The sequence below is a fragment of the Ictalurus punctatus genome, chromosome 11 (assembly GCF_001660625.3).
Source record: "Ictalurus punctatus breed USDA103 chromosome 11, Coco_2.0, whole genome shotgun sequence".
Taxonomy (NCBI): domain Eukaryota; kingdom Metazoa; phylum Chordata; class Actinopteri; order Siluriformes; family Ictaluridae; genus Ictalurus; species Ictalurus punctatus.
This window is the reverse complement of record NC_030426.2, coordinates 12,438,292-12,455,291: the sequence shown is the minus strand read 5'-3', so window position 1 is coordinate 12,455,291 and position 17,000 is coordinate 12,438,292. Positions and strand designations below refer to the sequence as shown.

General features: G+C 37.9%; 2 protein-coding genes across 2 annotated transcripts; both read right to left on the bottom strand.

Moving 5' to 3' along the window:
* Positions 1 to 779: 779 nt before the first annotated feature.
* gpr61l (G protein-coupled receptor 61-like) lies at positions 780 to 5,991 on the bottom strand. Its single transcript, XM_017479269.3, has 2 exons — positions 3,343 to 5,991; positions 780 to 2,530 (listed from the first exon to the last, which is right to left on the bottom strand). The coding sequence occupies exon 2, from the start codon at positions 2,444 to 2,446 to the stop codon at positions 1,178 to 1,180; it is 1,269 nt and encodes a 422-aa protein (XP_017334758.1). The 5' UTR covers positions 2,447 to 2,530; positions 3,343 to 5,991; the 3' UTR covers positions 780 to 1,177.
* A 132-nt stretch (positions 5,992 to 6,123) lies between these two features.
* Positions 6,124 to 13,830, bottom strand: parp3 (poly (ADP-ribose) polymerase family, member 3). Its single transcript, XM_017480416.3, has 11 exons — positions 13,728 to 13,830; positions 11,766 to 11,959; positions 11,241 to 11,366; positions 10,462 to 10,641; positions 10,038 to 10,176; positions 9,444 to 9,667; positions 9,149 to 9,304; positions 8,860 to 8,937; positions 8,514 to 8,691; positions 8,177 to 8,320; positions 6,124 to 7,352 (listed from the first exon to the last, which is right to left on the bottom strand). The coding sequence occupies exons 2-11, from the start codon at positions 11,943 to 11,945 to the stop codon at positions 7,183 to 7,185; spliced, it is 1,575 nt and encodes a 524-aa protein (XP_017335905.1). The 5' UTR covers positions 11,946 to 11,959; positions 13,728 to 13,830; the 3' UTR covers positions 6,124 to 7,182.
* Between the last annotated feature and the right edge of the window lie 3,170 nt (positions 13,831 to 17,000).

The window sequence follows — 17,000 nt, the reverse complement described above, 5'->3', positions numbered from 1 at the left end:
GTCCTATCTCTCTCTCAGCCTGGATAGTTGGCTCATTGTTTGAAGTCGCAGGCAAGGTCACTACCTATTGAATCTTTAATGAAGGTTTAGAAAGAGCAATTTCTAATACAATGATCATAAATTAAAAATGGTGCTCCAATTGAATGATGTACCAAAAAAGAGCCACTTCCTAAGCTGTGAAATATACATTGTTTTTATATTTTGAATGAAAAGGTGATGATAAATGTCTTGAGTGTGTGAGTGTGCATCTATATGGTTACATGCATCATAACCCCTCTCTTGCATAGAGACCACTCATACAGTATAGACCTTCATTACACAGCCTTAGCTACAAAATGAAAACAAAGGTATTGTTGCTGGTTGCTGTGGACAAACCAGCCTGCTCCTGATTTTTCACTCTCTGTTTGTAATGGTCCTCCACAAACAGCAAAAAGCCCATAAAACTCACGGTGTTATCTCAGCCTGAGCACTTTTGTTGCATGGTAATGATTTTCAGTGCTTCAGACCAGCATGGTTCTGTGTCTTGGTGTAATAAATGCTATTAGATATAGCAGCAAAAGCAGTTTTCCATGTCCAGGTACACTAATGTGAATGTGTATTTAGTGGTGAGCTGCAGGTAATGTATTACTGCCGCCTGGCTTGGGTGAAAAGCTAACACAGGACACTGTATTTTTATACAATTTGCAAGCAGACCTGAGCTCAAAAGAACCCTGTTGCTATGCAAGAATCAGTCTCACCACATTTCCATGGTGACAGGCAGATGGAATTAGCAAGCTATACAGGATCCTCCTCAGCTTTACTGGAAGACTAATGTCTATTCTGTCAATGTCTCACAATTATGAAAATAAAATGAAAACACATCTCCTTCATTTATAGTTATATTGTTCATTTCTTTTGGAAAAGTTTCTTTTTAGCCATGTTATTACCTTAAAAATTGTTATTGTTATTGCCTTTAGTTTTCAAAGTAAGGGTGATGATCATAATGTACTTTAGACATCCCTATTACCACATCCATTGCACAACAAAAATTTTACCTTTTGATGGGCTCATATTTACATCCATCAGTATTAATATGGCTTAGATTAAATCTAGTACAACACTATCATACCAGAAGTTCCACTTTTTATCCAAATCCATACAATAATTGATGACAGAAAGCACATGTTTAGAGTTTAAGTCACTCCTCAGGGATCTGTCCAGGTATCCTGATACCAGGGTCCAGGGTGTTTCTGGGGCTGGAGTTGGACCTGGTGGTCTCAGTCTTGCTGCTGGTCCTCTGCAGGAACTGCAGGAAGTTCTCCTGGATGGATCCTTCATGACTAGAGCCACCAAATTCCACAGGCCTGTTGGAAGCACAGCACTTCCTCAGCTTTATGAGTTCCTCTCGAATCTGCCTGTTGAGTAGTCCATAAAAAAATGGGTTCACTGCAAATGAGGAGTATGCCAACCAGGTGACAATCTCTTCAATGTCTCCTGGACTCTGGAGTGGTGCTGTGATGGACATGTGAAGGTGGAAGCTGAAGTATGGAAGCCAGCATAGCAGGAACTGTCCCACAATGACCACGAGTGTGAGGGCAGCCTTCCCACCTCCAAATACCCTCTCAGGGGACAGTCTCTGAGGCAGACTCTGTGTAGTAGTGATGATGGTAGTCTGACTGTTAATGGAATCCGAGCGACACTTAACTGGTTTAGGGGGCCAGGGGGGCATGGGAACATGTTGTCTTGCAGCTGACCGTGCCACCTTGTAGACATTACAGTACACAGCAAAAATCACAACTGCAGGAACCAGAAAGCAAATCACACTGAAAAGAATGGCAAACACTTTCCTGAGACGACTATGACTCCAGTGCAGAGAGCAATGGGTAGCTGCAATGGAGCTTTGATTCCCATATGCTGGCCAACCAAATAAGGTAACAAGTGCTAAAAGCAAAGATTTCACCCAAATGAATACCATGACACCAACAGCCAGGTGTATAGTCATCTTTACCTCATAGCGCATGGGATGAACAATGTAATAGTAGCGTTCCACACTAATGGCGGTTACAGTAAGAATAGAGGCACAGACCAGAAACACGTTGAGAAAGATGTAGACTTGGCACTCCAGAACCGTAAATGTCACGGTACTGAAGAATGGGGAACTCGATACTATTCCAAGAGGCATCAGTAATATGGCACAAAGCAAATCCACTGCACAAAGATGGCACACAAATGCATATTTCTTTGTGTGTGGAGCTCGGGCAATGGCCAAAATAACTCCAGTGTTGCCAAGCAGGGCTGCAAGGTTAAGGGTCACCATGCCGAATAACCCCACTAGATATTTAATTTGGGATTCGGAATGGATGACTTCCTCCATGCTTGGTGGGGTAGGCTTTGTGGGTCTCCATTGGCTAGATGTATCATTTGGAGTTGTGTGATTGGTCAGGAAACCTGGCCCAATTTTCTCCATAGTTCACTGCTTATATGCCACCGTTTGTAAGTCAAGATCCACCATCACCAAGTATTGCATTTCCTCTGATTTTCCACTGTATTTCTAAAAAAAAAAAAAAAAAAAAGAGCACAACAAAACAAAAAGAATAGCTGTTGCATAATGTGTTGTGGCTGTTTTTACATTATATATACTTCATACGTCTAAAAATTACTTTTTCTCAAGCAGTGCACTGGATTCACACTTTTCCTTGAATTGTAAAATGGTTAAAAAATGTTTTTTCATTACATAATGTAGTATTAAGTAGCTATTAAAATTATTTCTATGCTATAGGTAAGCAAAATCCCAGATTAAAGTGTCTTAGATACAACTAATGAGTTTAGCAACTGATTGATATCTGTGAAAACGTGTATTATTTGTTCACTCTAGATAACCTGCTAGCTACCTCTTTGAGATACAACTAATTCAACAGAATATATATAACTGCTATAACTTAATTTCACCTGACTATTACAAAAACTGGGCATCTTTATCAGTGCATTAATGATGACAAAAATCTCTAGATGTATTGCCCTTTTTTTTCATCTCAGCCTGAATTTAGGGTTTATTCATTGTTCGAGATCAATGCAGTTGTATTGTTTTCCTATTTAAATGACAAGTGTCCATTTCCTTCAAAGATGCACTGTCTACATTTAACCTAAATGATACTAATTAATTAAAACTAAATCTAAACTAAGATGCAGTGGCAGCATGCTACTGTTTTATCAAGCTGATGTAAATTAAGACTTGATTAAAACATATTTTCAGTTTCATTTTGTATTCCTCATGGCTCAGCCATAACAAGCTCCAGGTAATCAATTGCTTTTTAAAATTGAAGTGTCTTTCTTAATTAAAGAACACAGAAAGGGAAAGCATACCTGCAGGAACCATTGTAGTTTTTGTACACCCAGAGATCACAGCAGAATCCACTTCTTTTCTAAGGTGTTCAATATCACTGCTGCGTGAGACAAGTCAACATTATCCACAACATATGACTCTCTCACCTCTCTCATTCCAGATGTATTATCCAGCTTGTGTCTTAAGAGTAGAATTCGTATCATTAGATCCAAGAACTGAGATGTGAAACAGTTGAACTCTGGTCTTTCTTGGGGCCCAGGTGAGAGTAGAGAATGCCGCCTTCTTTTCTGTCTGCCTCTACAGTTGTTCATCAATATATGCACCTCTTAAGTTGGTGTCTTAATAGGATGCTCTCTCTCTCCCTCTGTCTCTGTGTGTGTGTGTGTGTGTGTGTGTGTGTGTGTGTGTGTGTGTGTGTGTGTGTGTGTAGGGCTGTGACTGTCACACATTGTATTCCATGGGTTTTTTCCCCCACTCTCTTCCTCTTTGAAACAGACACATGCTCCTCTGTCCTCAGGAGTGTCAGTACTCCCCTGGGTCCTACTATACACCCGTTGGCAAGGATCAATATTGAGGTTTTAAAGAAATAAATAAATAATAAAAAAATAAACCATTTAAACGTACTTAAAAAAAAGTACTGATTATTCACTTAAAGTCAACCATATTTGCTCTGTGACTAAAAATTCTATCAAAATTAATATTCAACCAGACCCTACTATCACATGCCAGGGTTTTCAATGCTACGCAGCCTTACTACAATTCCTTGGAAAAATCTAGTGCAATATAACATCAACATCTGAAAACCAAGACAATCTGCTAATAAAGCTCAGGTTACAATACAGCACACCAGAGAACTACTAAGCAAGCAAGTAGTCTAGATGGTTAAAGGAGCTTGACTAGGGACATACAGTATGGAGAGGAAGATTATAGGTGGTCTTATTCTTTTTCCAAATATCTAGGATTTGATAGTGCATCTTTTGGGTGCTCATTTTTAGTCTAGTCAAGATTGTAAGGCACCAAGTACAAATATTTCAATGAATAAATTTAAATGTTTGGAGTGCATTTACATTTACTTATCCAGAGAGACATTTGAAGTGCTTTGTAGACTTGACTTGCCCTTCTTCCTTGCAAAAGCATTCTAACTGTCATTTCGGCTGGGCATCTCCTCTGCACAGCCCTCTTCAGGCCACCCCACAGATTTTCGATTGGATTTAGGTCTGGACTCTGGCTGGGCCATTCCAAAACCTTGAATTTGTTTTGGTGAAGCTATTCTTTTGTTGGGTCACGGTCATGCTGAAAGGTGAAAGTGTTTCAGCAGAAGCCTTAAGGTTTTGCACCAAAATCAGGGTTGGGTGGGTTACTCTAAAAATGAATTCCATCACACTTACAAATTACTTCATAAAAATTTTAACCAGTAGTGTAATCCAAGTATCACAATATGAAAGCAATGTAATCTGATTATTTTTGGATTACTTCAAAGTCACCAAAACAAATTTTCAAATAAAGTCAAGAGAAAAGCAATATGATCTAAAATACTTATATTTTTTTTTATTTTCATGCGAGTCACAACTGGCAAGAGAGAATCAGAACCATAGCCAAGCAGCTGTTTATATTGTGTTATGTCAAAAGTTTAATGTCTTTGGTTTTAAATGAAAATTGTAATCCTGATAGTATTCCCATTTGTTTACAAAATATACCTGTAATTTGATTACTTTGTTGATGTAACAAAAAAATGTACCAGTTTATTTGTATCCTGATTACATAACGCCATTAGATGTATTCCGTTACTCCCCAAGCGTGGCCAAAATTGACTGGTATATGGAGGTATTAATTATTCCCCCCACCCTGATCAGACCATAACACATTATTCCACATGGTTTTGGGAGATTGGATGCATTTTTTTATTTTTGGTTAAAAAAGGTTTCAGTCTTGCCAACCTACCCCATAGCCCAGAGATATTAAGAATTCGGGAGATTGTTATTACATGTAGGGAGCTGCAATTGTTTTAATATTGCTGTAGGCCTCTTGGCAGCCTCCCTGACCTGTTTTCTCCTGATCTTCTCATCAATTTTAGAGGGACGTCCTGTTCTTAGTAGTGTCTCTGTCAGGGCAGATTTTCTCCACTTGTTGAATATTGTCTTTACAGTGTTCCATGATATTTATCCAGTGGCTTGGGAAAAAAATTGCAACCCTCTTCTGATTGATATTTTTCAACAGTGATATCCTGTACCTGCTTTGTAAGCTCTTTGTGGCCCATGGCTTTCCAAGTTGAATGTTACCAGGAAAATCCTATAGGGACAGCTGTACTTTATTTAGGGGTAATGATGACTGGTGTATACTAATAAGTATTTAACATGAGTTTGAATGGGATTGGTTGATTCTGAACACTGCCACATTCCCAATTATAAAAGGGTGTGCACACTTATGCAAGCTGGGTATTGGAAGTTTTTTGTTTGTTTTTCCCCCCTAAAATGATTCTTTATTGCTTTTCACTTTAATTAATAGGTTAACATTTCACAATAAAGGTAGGACATGATTTACCTTGGTTTTAATTTTACATCACAAAAACCTGCCATTTTAACAGGGGTGTGTAGACTTTTTATATCCACATACAGGCGGGAGGTAAAGAATCATAGATATATGATTACTAAACACTAGAGGCTTCAAGAGCTACTAAAGAGGTTAGAAGTTTATTAAAAAAAGACTTATGGGACATATGGGCCAATAAGTAATCAATTCTAGGCTACATTCAACAGTGACACCTACTGGATACTGTCTAGCAATAAAGTCACAAGTCTAGATTTAAGCACAATTATTTATTTTCTACCTGTTGAGTTACCACAGCAAGAAATTTACCCAAGGCATTCTTAAGAGCTTAACATTCTTTCAAAATCTTTTTTTTTTTTTTTTTTTAAAGTACAATTGTACTAAGCAAAATATATTGGACTTAGAGACAAACAAGCATTAGAGATAACATTATCTATGTTATGTTCATAGTGCAATATGCAGGGATGCATAATAAATTTCAACTTGGAGTAACTACAAAAACATTGTAGTTACTGATCTCTACACAAAAAGAATAATGGCCAAATACAACCTCATTGGCATGGATGGATACAGTGGTACCATGAAATCTTACCAAAGATTTTGCCAAATCTTGACAAAAACACATGAAAATCACCAAGAAAAAAACCCAAAAAAAAACGCAGGAACACAAGCATGAATATAACTTTAAACTTCAAAAAAGTTAGAATGAAGGTTAGGATAGAAAGCCAATAAAGAACAGTCTAACAGAATAAATGGAAATTCCAGCGCAATTTAACTAAACTTCTTTATATATTGCTAACTATATTTTATATATATATATATATATATATATATATATATATATATATATATATATATATATATATATATATATATATATATATATCTCAGTTCCACATGGGATATTTTAGAGGTACTGTAATGGCTACACAGACAACCATTCAAACAGATTCTTTAATAAAAAGAAGGCACTCCAAATTTGCATTGAACAAAGGCATAAAAACAACCTGACTTAGCAGAATGTCTGCCAAATGTCCACAAGAATGTGTTTATAATTTGAAAATGCGTCAGCAAATAAAAAAACAACCAGTACCTCCACACATGAATTTCAGATAAACCTCATTAACAAATATTTCATTTATTGAGGGCATTACTGAGTCAAATGAAGTTATGTTGAACATCAAATCAGACTCTGGATAAACTTTGGTTGACTAGAAATATAACACACAAAAGCAACTTTGTGCAGTTTAAACCCTTTTGTTTTTAGCGGAGCAGTTTTCTATACGTTTTTGCCAGTCCCCTTGTAGCAGAAGTTAGAAGCGGAGCTCCAGCAGGTACCGGATGCGACACTGACTCTCCTTGTAAATGAGATACTCACTGTTGTAGAAGTTGCTGTTTTCGTACTCAGCTTGATTTATGGCTTTCCCTTGTGGCACAGCCACTTTCTTCCCATCCAGCTGAATGAAGATGTCTTTTGAGGGATCTGAGAAGTACGATTAAAAATATAAAAAGTAATGCCAATAAAGGTTAATAAAGTTTGTGTTTTTGTTGATAAAATGATCATGCTTAGTCATGTACACACAAGTTTATAATGATTATGAATGTGTCGAGGGAAAAATCAGCAAAATACTTTCCCAATTGAGTTTCATACCAAAAGGTGTTTTATTTATATTTAAAAAGTGATTGTGTTGGTGTAACAAGTTTATAAGTTGTGTGATGTAACTGATGTTATACTTTGCATTTATTAATAAATTATTAAAATGTTTGGACAGTCTTCACAGCTGGTGATGTTGAATGGTCTCATATCAAGGTGGCATATTAGGGGCAGCCCTAATATAAATAATACGCCACTTATCCAACAAAAATACATAATGAAGACTGCATGCATTTTTGCATGCAAAAAAGAGGCAACGTGACAGGCAAAGAAGAACTGCAGCAGCTTCTCCAAGATACTTAAATAAAACCTACCAGCTGCATTCCTTATAAATTTGCATAAACTGTACCTGAGACTACTATTTTTTAAAAAAGCAAAGGGTTGTCACACTAAATGTGGACTTTGTTAATTTATTACTGCTCTTTATAGTATTTTTTAATGTATAAATGTTTAAAAAAAATAAATAAAAATAAAAAAATAAAAAAGCATTTGCTTTACAGCATTTCTTTGCTTGTGCCTAAGACTTTTGCACAGTACTGTACACACAGCTTCAATCTCCTCACTAGTGACAACAAAAGTTTTTATAATGATTATTTTATTTTTATTTATTTTATAAATAGTATTTGGAACTTCTGCATGGAAGGGACACCAACCTGGTTCTTGTCTCCCACGTGCTACTACACTGTCATAGCCGTTAGGAGCTTTCCTTAAGCTTGGGTCATCTATTCTGATGGTGTATTCCTTGCCCAGAGCAACTTCACTCAGAAACATAATGCCGATATTCTTTGATGTCCGGACTGTGAAAATGGAAATATATAATATATAAATATATTACAGACATTCATGACACCATAGAGTTCATGCATCAAATTAAAAAATGTTTAAACTTTAAACTGTAGGACCAGTATGAAAAAACTGTCACACACTCATTTTTTTCTATTTGATGATATTTCTATGATGTTATTACAGAAGGAATGCATGGATCCTCACCATAGCTAGCAGATTTAGCATTTTCTGATGCAAAGTAAATCCCCCTTCCCACCCGACCACCAGAGTGTGGCATGATTCGTAGACCACTTTTCAAAATGGCTGCCACCACGGCCACGTTAGTACCATGCCACAGCAGCTTCCTGTTCTCCAAAGCATCACTGTCTGTGAAGCGCTCTGCCTACACAGACAAAAACACACACATAAGCACAGGTAAGTACATACACACATGCAAACACAGAGAGCGCTTCACCACAGTTTGATTGAGTATCATGGGTGTCGAGATTATTACACACACATAATATAAAAATAAAGGTAGAGCATGTACATGCAATGTAATTTAGCTTACCTCTTTATCTCTGTCCACTTCCCATACATCCACTATGGAGAGTCCTTCACCAGTGGCATTTAAATACTTCTCAATAATCTTAAAATCAACAAATATAAAAAGGCACACAGCAATCATATATATGGAATATACAACGAGGTTCAACAAAGCCAAAGCAGTGTATTAAAACATATTAACTGAAATTTACTTTAAAACCTTCAAATGAACTGGAAATATTAAAATAAAAATGTTCTGCAAATATTATGTTTCTGCCTAAAGCATTTACTGTATTAAACATGAACATGTATACCTTAAGCTCTTTAGATTTTTTATCCATTAGAGTGAGGTTGCATTTTAGAGATTGGTAGTCCTGGTCTATTGGATGAGGAACTGTCTCCATCATCTCCTCCTTCGCTTTTTCTGACTCAGCTTTAAGACTTTGGGCTATCTCTATATCTGCCAATACCTACCAAAAGTAGCAGCATGGGGAAAATATTAAGTTTTCAAAATTGTTGACACAATAAGGAAAAATATTCCAGACAGTTTGCCAATTGTATGCTAGTGCAACTAAATGGCACTGATTGTATATACATGGCACAGCTTACCAGAAGCATCTCCTTCTTGTTCTGAAGGATGACATCATCTTTGATGACAGGGGGTCTATTGCGGCCAAAGTTATGTGGAATAATGGTGAAGAACTTAGAAGTAAGCTCTGCTAACGTGCTTTCATTACTTTTCTTCTTTATTGCCTCCGCAATCTCTTCTAATGCCTCAAAGCCTTTAGCAATCTGATGCTTACTCAGCTTCCCCAGCGGCATCTTCTTAATGTCTGCGCAAATGGACATTTTAGACAGTGCAATTCAAAAGTTTAAAACATCTTCCTTTGGGTAAAGTGCAATGCTTAGACAGAAAACCGGTTGCTTAGGGCAACTTGCCTCATTCGAGACAGGACTAAAGAAGTCAACTCTCCTGTGCCACTGAAGGATTAATCATTACGCAACACATCTAAAGCATCTAAAGCGAAAGCACTGGCTTTCCCCAACACATCCGACAAACTGATAAACTACCACAATCCATGATGAAATGATCAAGCGCTACTGGTAGGGTGCCAACTAGACTAAATCTAAATCTTAGTGTACAATATACAATCTAGCTTTTTAAGCCCTAAACCAGACAAACATGCTGAGCTGAAATCACACCCAGGTTCATGCTCTCCATGGCCTCCTTGAACATGTCATTGTTGAAGATTAACTTGATGAGTCTTTGAGTTGCATCGCCCAGTGTGCAAGGCAGAATGTTCTTTTTTACGGTCACTGGTCCGCTACCTACCGCATCCACCTGAAACATTGACAAAACAATAAATGATTCTGCATTTGGGAAACTGTTCGCAGGTATTAAGGCAATTTGTTATGTACAGTACTAGTACTTTTTCTGTATAATCAAACAAAGTGAAATTGGACTAAACATTTAAATGAAACCTTGGACATCATGTTTTAAAGGATGTGGTCACTAGCATAATGCAATGTGTCTATTACTTTTAGTTTTAACATCTGAAAATATGTACAATTTTGGAATTGTGGGAGCAGCAGTATCTTTGTAACTGGGTGAAATTCTTTGACTTGCCATCACTTCAGCATCCTGGTCTCCTTCCACCTCAATCAGAGTGTATTTTCCCGCATGAGAGACAAAGTTAGCCCGATCGCTCCAGTTGTTCTTTGTTTTGTCTTTAAATTTTTTTTCAAAGTTCTTAATGGCAGCATCAACATTTGAAGGTCCAGCTAAATTGTTCTGTCCTGCTTCTCCCTGGACACGAAAAAATGGGGGTGAAAAGGAAAGCATGAAAGTGACAATGAGCTGAGAATCTATTTATACCATAATGTCAGAGAAACTTAAATTGTATGCTTGGTAGTTTTGTTTTGTTGCTGCTTTAAGCAAGATTATTGACAGGTGTGGAAAAAATACTCTGATATGGTGTTTTGAGCTGTTGAGAAATTCACAGTCAATAGTGTCTCATGGGGTGATGGGTCAGAATTGACCTCGTAGCTTTAAACTGCAAGATTTGGAGATTTTTGAGTTAATGTTAGTGCAAACATTTTAATCCAAGTCAATAAACAGTCAGGAGCTATTCAAGACCACATCTCAAACCACATATTTCACAATAATGTACATGTGGTGATGTAGTATGGAGATGGCATATGACACGTGTCCAAAGATTCTGACAATACTTACATACTAAAAATATATATTATGAATTACTATTAAAGGCTTTGAACTGTAACTCACAAAATCTAAAAAACACCATAATTTTAAGTATTTTTTCCTATTCTATTTTTTGTTGTTGTTGCTTTTTTTCACTACATGCAGTAGATTTAACCTAACAGAATTGTAATAAACCAACTTACTACTCTGCCCCATCTTGTCCAGCAATAATATTGCCCGCCAGACAATAAGACTTGGATTAGATAAAATTTGTTGTTGTTATTTCCAATGTTGGTCTGGTTCAGCATACAATCATAATCTTCATGAACCTGTAGAAACAAAAAATTAAAAATTTAATAGAGAAATAATTTAAGTATTATGTTATTAGACTTTTATTATTAATACTACTATTACACTATTAGTTAGGTAGGTCTATATTCTCATTCTGCTTTAAATATATATATATATATATATATATATATAAAGATAAGTAGTCATGTGGCTGATAAACAGGTCTCATATACAATGCCCTCCTCTAAAAAAGCCTGTTTCACAAGGGTATAATTATGAGGTAACAATTCACTTAGTCATTCATAACCATGGGTTTTTTTTTTTTTTATAGCCTTCTTTGCACATATTTACCAAGGCTGCCAATATTACTGGAGGACACTGTAGAACTCATCTATAAACTGAAGTTCACCCCATAACATGAAATGATTTGTTCTAACCTCAGCATTTGATAGGTGACATAAGCAGTCTGGTTTCCGGGTGACTTTAACCTGTGGTCCTGTGGCCTTCAGAGCTTCTTTAGCGGAGGTGAACTTGTCTTTTACTGGAGCTTCAGGCTCCTCTTTTATCTTCTTTCCACCTGCTTTGGTGGAAGATGCTGCCCTTCTCTTTGGCGCCATGTTTTGTTCTTGTCCTAGAACAGCCATGACAGTGATAAACTCATTTCCATAGCTGGATGGCAAGCTTACCCAGAAGGCTCAGGATTAACAAATTTAAAGTGAGAACCTGAGAGACTCCCCACCAGATTTAATTTCACCTCATTTAGATTGCAAACTATATAGTAGGGATGCCATTTATTTAAAATGAGCAATATAAAATGTGCTTCATGCCTACTCAGCAGTTATTGTGGATTATATGCAAGCATCCTGCACAGTTCATAGGTTGTGTGTAAGCCGGGGGTTCTCAAAAGTTTTAGTCAGAGGGTCCAAGTTTAATTTATAAATTATTTTTTTTAAAAAGCAATGGGCAAGAATCCCATCCAGGGTGTATTCCCGCCACATGCCTAATGTAACCAGGATAGGTCCCGGATTAACCGCAACCCTGACCTGAAGGAAAAGTGGTTACTGATTATGAATGAATAAATGATGAATGTACATATGGTCCCAAAACAAAATGGTGTGTAATAATCATGTCACTAAACTTCAGATCTGAAATAGCTGATCTGTAAAGAGTGGCTGTGATCTGGCTTCCATATTTACATTCAGTTCATCATCTGCCTCTGCAGAACAAAGTGATAAGTGCGAGCAGCTATATGGCAATATTATACTGAGTTCACGTGACTTTTTAGATAGAACTAAACTGTAAAAGTTGGGCAAAGTGAAACTATAGTGGTTCTCCGTGGTCGTAAGATGAGCCAGTACTGAGGGTTTGTCCGGACTTGCCTTGATGCCTCATGGTCAGAGAGGCACCAGTGTACAAGGATACTGCTGTAAGCATCAAGTGCTGTTTCATCAACCAGTGAGGTAAAGAGTCAACTGTTCTTAGACCATGCAGAACTTCACAAAACATTTGACAGACATTACTTTTAAAGACGGTTCAGACACTTAAAAAGTAGTAATGGTAACAAGTGTTTCGGACTCTTAAAAGTATTCATATACAAAACTCAAAATTCTAGTCAGCCAGAGCCGGGGCTACCTATAGGCAGAGTGGTCAATTACCCAGGGCCTCCAAAACCATCACATCCTTATACTCTTGTCCACCAATCAAGACAGACAGCCAGTGTCCATAGATCAATTGTCACTCGCCTGTAGTAACACCATTTAATGTCACCGTTTCAAAGTGGGTCCCACCCTCTGAATGTATGAAGAGATAAGATACGATGAACAAAATGCAACTTTTCTGCAGATGACTGACTTTAAGTCAGTGACATTAAGTCATGATGGAACAAAAACGATCACATCCTTCAGGGGCTGCTGAACGAAAGGCTAAATATTTATGAGTAATGTCCAATTAAATTATAAGAAACTGACTTATAAAGTTTAATTAGGTTAAGTTAACATTTTGAAGTAATGGGAAAAAACATGTTTTCATAGGAGGGGTGCACGGGGTCTCCAAATGTCCAGAACCGGACCTGTGGTCAGCCCACATTTCTTCTGCAAAATCTAAGAAACTGAACGGATTTCGCTACCTAGTAGGTCTATCAGCAAGTAGTTTGCTAGATTATAGCTGAATGGAGAGTTCAAAACAACAACAACAACAACAAATGACTTCAACTTCAACTGCCTGGCTAACCAATAAATCCAAACACGAAAAGAAGTCCAGCTAAAATGCGTTGCATTGTTATTAGTAACAACATGCAAACACAGTACAGGCTAATCATCCAATAATTCCACGTTCGTGCAACGAAATACGCAATGTGTAATGCAAAGCTCATGAATGTAGTAAAATATTTTAACACCCACCTCACCCGAGCGAACTAATATCAAAACCGCTGTTTATGTCTTGTCTGGCACAAACTACTTCCGTATCCCGGAAAGCCACGCCCCAATGCTGCATTCAAGGCATGGGGCAGTCCCATTTTACAACTGGGAAAACCCGTTCATATCGAAACTCCGTGTGGGAAATACAAGCCGTAATTCTGGGAGATTGACCGCCCCAATTTCTCCAACCAAACCCGGAAGTAGGGGCAACTCACTCCAGAAATATTCGTTAACAAAATGACAAGACCTTTAAAATATGTGTCATATTTTCTCTACGTATAATTTACTGGAAGAGATGCAAACATATACGAAATTAAACTTGTGTGTGTAAACTTTTGAACAGGATGATCAGTGTAAATTGTTAGTATTTTGTCTTCTGGGAGACTTGTAACTATTTTATTTAGCATCTGAAGGGCAGTACTAAATGAAAAAAAAAAGACAAATAATAACAATTTACACCGATCATCCTCTTCAAAAGTTTACATCCCTCTGGCTCTTAATGTAACATGTTGCCTTCTGGAGCATCCGTGAATGTTTGCACCTTTTGTAATAGTTGAGTACAAGTCCCTCAGTTGTCCTCAGTGTGAAAAGATAGATCTGAACATTATATAGCCATTGATATTTAGCATGACAGGTTGCATTGGCATGTGAGTTGCAGTCAGATTTGAGCATCGGTAAGGGCTAGGATGGTATTTGTAGTCCCATGTCTATCTATAGTGTCAGGATTTTTGGTTGGATCTTACATTTTTCTGTAGTCTGTGGTGAGCCTGTACTTTAGCTATAAATTCATGTAAATCTATGGTCTTCATAGCCATAGTAAATTTCCATTTTTTTAACGTGTAAAGTGGTAGGGATTGGGGGGAGGGGCGATGGGGCACTTCAAGTGTGCTTATATGAAACTTCGCTATTTAAACTTAAAATAACATTTTATATGTATAAACAAACGAAAACCAAAACAACTAGGTTGCTCACTTGCATTAGTGAGGTTTCTGTCCACATGTTTTAAGGAAAAAATAGCCCACATGGAAACAACAACAACAGTAATCCATCCATCCACCTTCTATACCACTTATCCGTCTTTCAGGGTCATGGGGAACCTGCAGCCTATCCCAGGAAGCATTGAGCACAAGGCGGGGTACACACTGGACAGGGTGCTAATACAACAACAACAACAACAACAATAATAATAATAATAATAATAATAATAATAATAATAATAATAATAAATATAGCAAACTGCTTCTATGCTTGGTCAAAAAGTTGGCATATCACTAAAATAATGTACTGTAGCAAGTAGGTGCTCCGGTCTCTCTGTCTCTCAATAACTGGGTACATTTGATTGGAACATTTTAGATTATTTTATCTTGATAATACAAAGTATTGTTTTCTGCTGTGACTCAATCATAATTTTTAACAAAAGAAAAAAAAAACTTATGCACTGTAGCTATTTCTGTGACTGTTTTGATTCATGAGACAGCAGAAAAAGAAATAAATAAAAGGTTTTACGCACATTTTGCTATTCTGCACAACAAGAAGGCCAGACAGGACCTGCAGAAAGTTATCAGAATAGTTAAAAGTGATTACAGGGACAAGGTTGACTCCAGCTACCACAGGTTTGATTTCAAGTGTATGAGGAATGGCCTGTTCTCAAAAACACTGCAAAGGGAGAAAAACAGTGACATAGACATGCTGACCTCACTAGCAGATGAGCTCAACACGTACTGTGCTCACTTTGAGTTGAATAATACCTACCTAGCTTTCTTCCTGTGGCCCAGAACAGCTGCACATTAGTCCTGTCTGTGCCTGATGTGCCCAAAGCTTTCAAGGCGGTAAATCTACGAAAGGCAGCATGACTTGATGGTATGCATGGCTGGCTCCTTAGAGCATGCGCAACTAAGTTAGCAAAAGTCTTCAAAAGCATCTTTAATCTGTCTTTAAACCTGTCAGCTATGATTAGGTTTCAAGAGAACACAATTGTTTCTGTTCCCAAGACTCCTGACATCTCCTGCCTGAATGACTACTGCCCTGTTACACTGACCTCCACTATCATGTTTTGAGCGGCTAGTTAAAACACAAATTTGCTCATCCCTATCTACAACCATGGACTCTCTCCAGTGTGCATACTACTCCAACAGATCTACTAACGATGCCATTGCTGCTCTCACACATCTAGAGAAAAAGAACACCTATGTGAGAATGTTGTTCACTGATTACAGCTCAACATTTAAGACCATTGTTCCCACCAAGCTCATCATAAAGCTCAAAAATCTGGGTCTTAACCACACCATGTGCAACTGGATAAGGACTTCCCCAGCAGGCAGACCCCAAGTGGTGAGAGAATTAGCAACTGGTCCTCCTTCATACTGACTCTGAACACAGGTGCCCCACAGGGATTTGTACTAAGCAACCTCCTGTACTCCCTGTTCATGCATAATTGTGTTGCCTAACACAGCTCCAAAATCATTTTCAGGTTTGCTGATGGCACAACCATCCTGGGCCTCAGGATGAGACAGCCTACAGAGAGGAGATCAGAGGTGTGTTGCAATGGTGCCATGACAATGACCTCTCTCTTAACATCAGCAAAATGAGGGAAATTATACTGGATTACAGGATGTCCTAGAACAGAATACACCCTCCCTTACACATCAATGAAGCTGCTGTGGAAAGAGTCAAGAAATTCAAGTTTCTTGGTGTTCACATCACTGATGACCTCTCCTGGTCCCTCCACACCAGCACAATCATACGGTCTGCCTACCAGAGGCTCTACTTTTGTGGAAGCTGAAGAAGTTTAGACAGAACTCAAAAACTGTACCATAGAGAGCATCCTGACTGTATGTATTACTGTATGGTATGGTAGTTGCTCTGCACACAACCACAAGGCTCTCCAGAGAGTAGTCAGAATAGCAGAACTCATCACACGCAACAAACTCTGAGTCATTGAGGACGTCCACTTGTCACAGTGTCTGAGGCAAGCACAACAAATCACCTCAGACCTGAATCACCCAGCACACAGTTTATTCTTTGGATTGCCATCCAGCAAATATTTTTGAAGCATCTTGTCACTGACAAGCCAACTAAAGGACTAAAATTTTTATCTGCAGAGTTTTTATCACGCCCCTAAACAGCCTGTAGACAGGTCATCTGCACCCCAAATATCACCAAGTCACTTGACACACTTTTCACTCCTTTTCCCCCTGCTCCCATTTGCAACTTGGACACTTTACACGTGGACACTTTACACTTTACACAACTTTA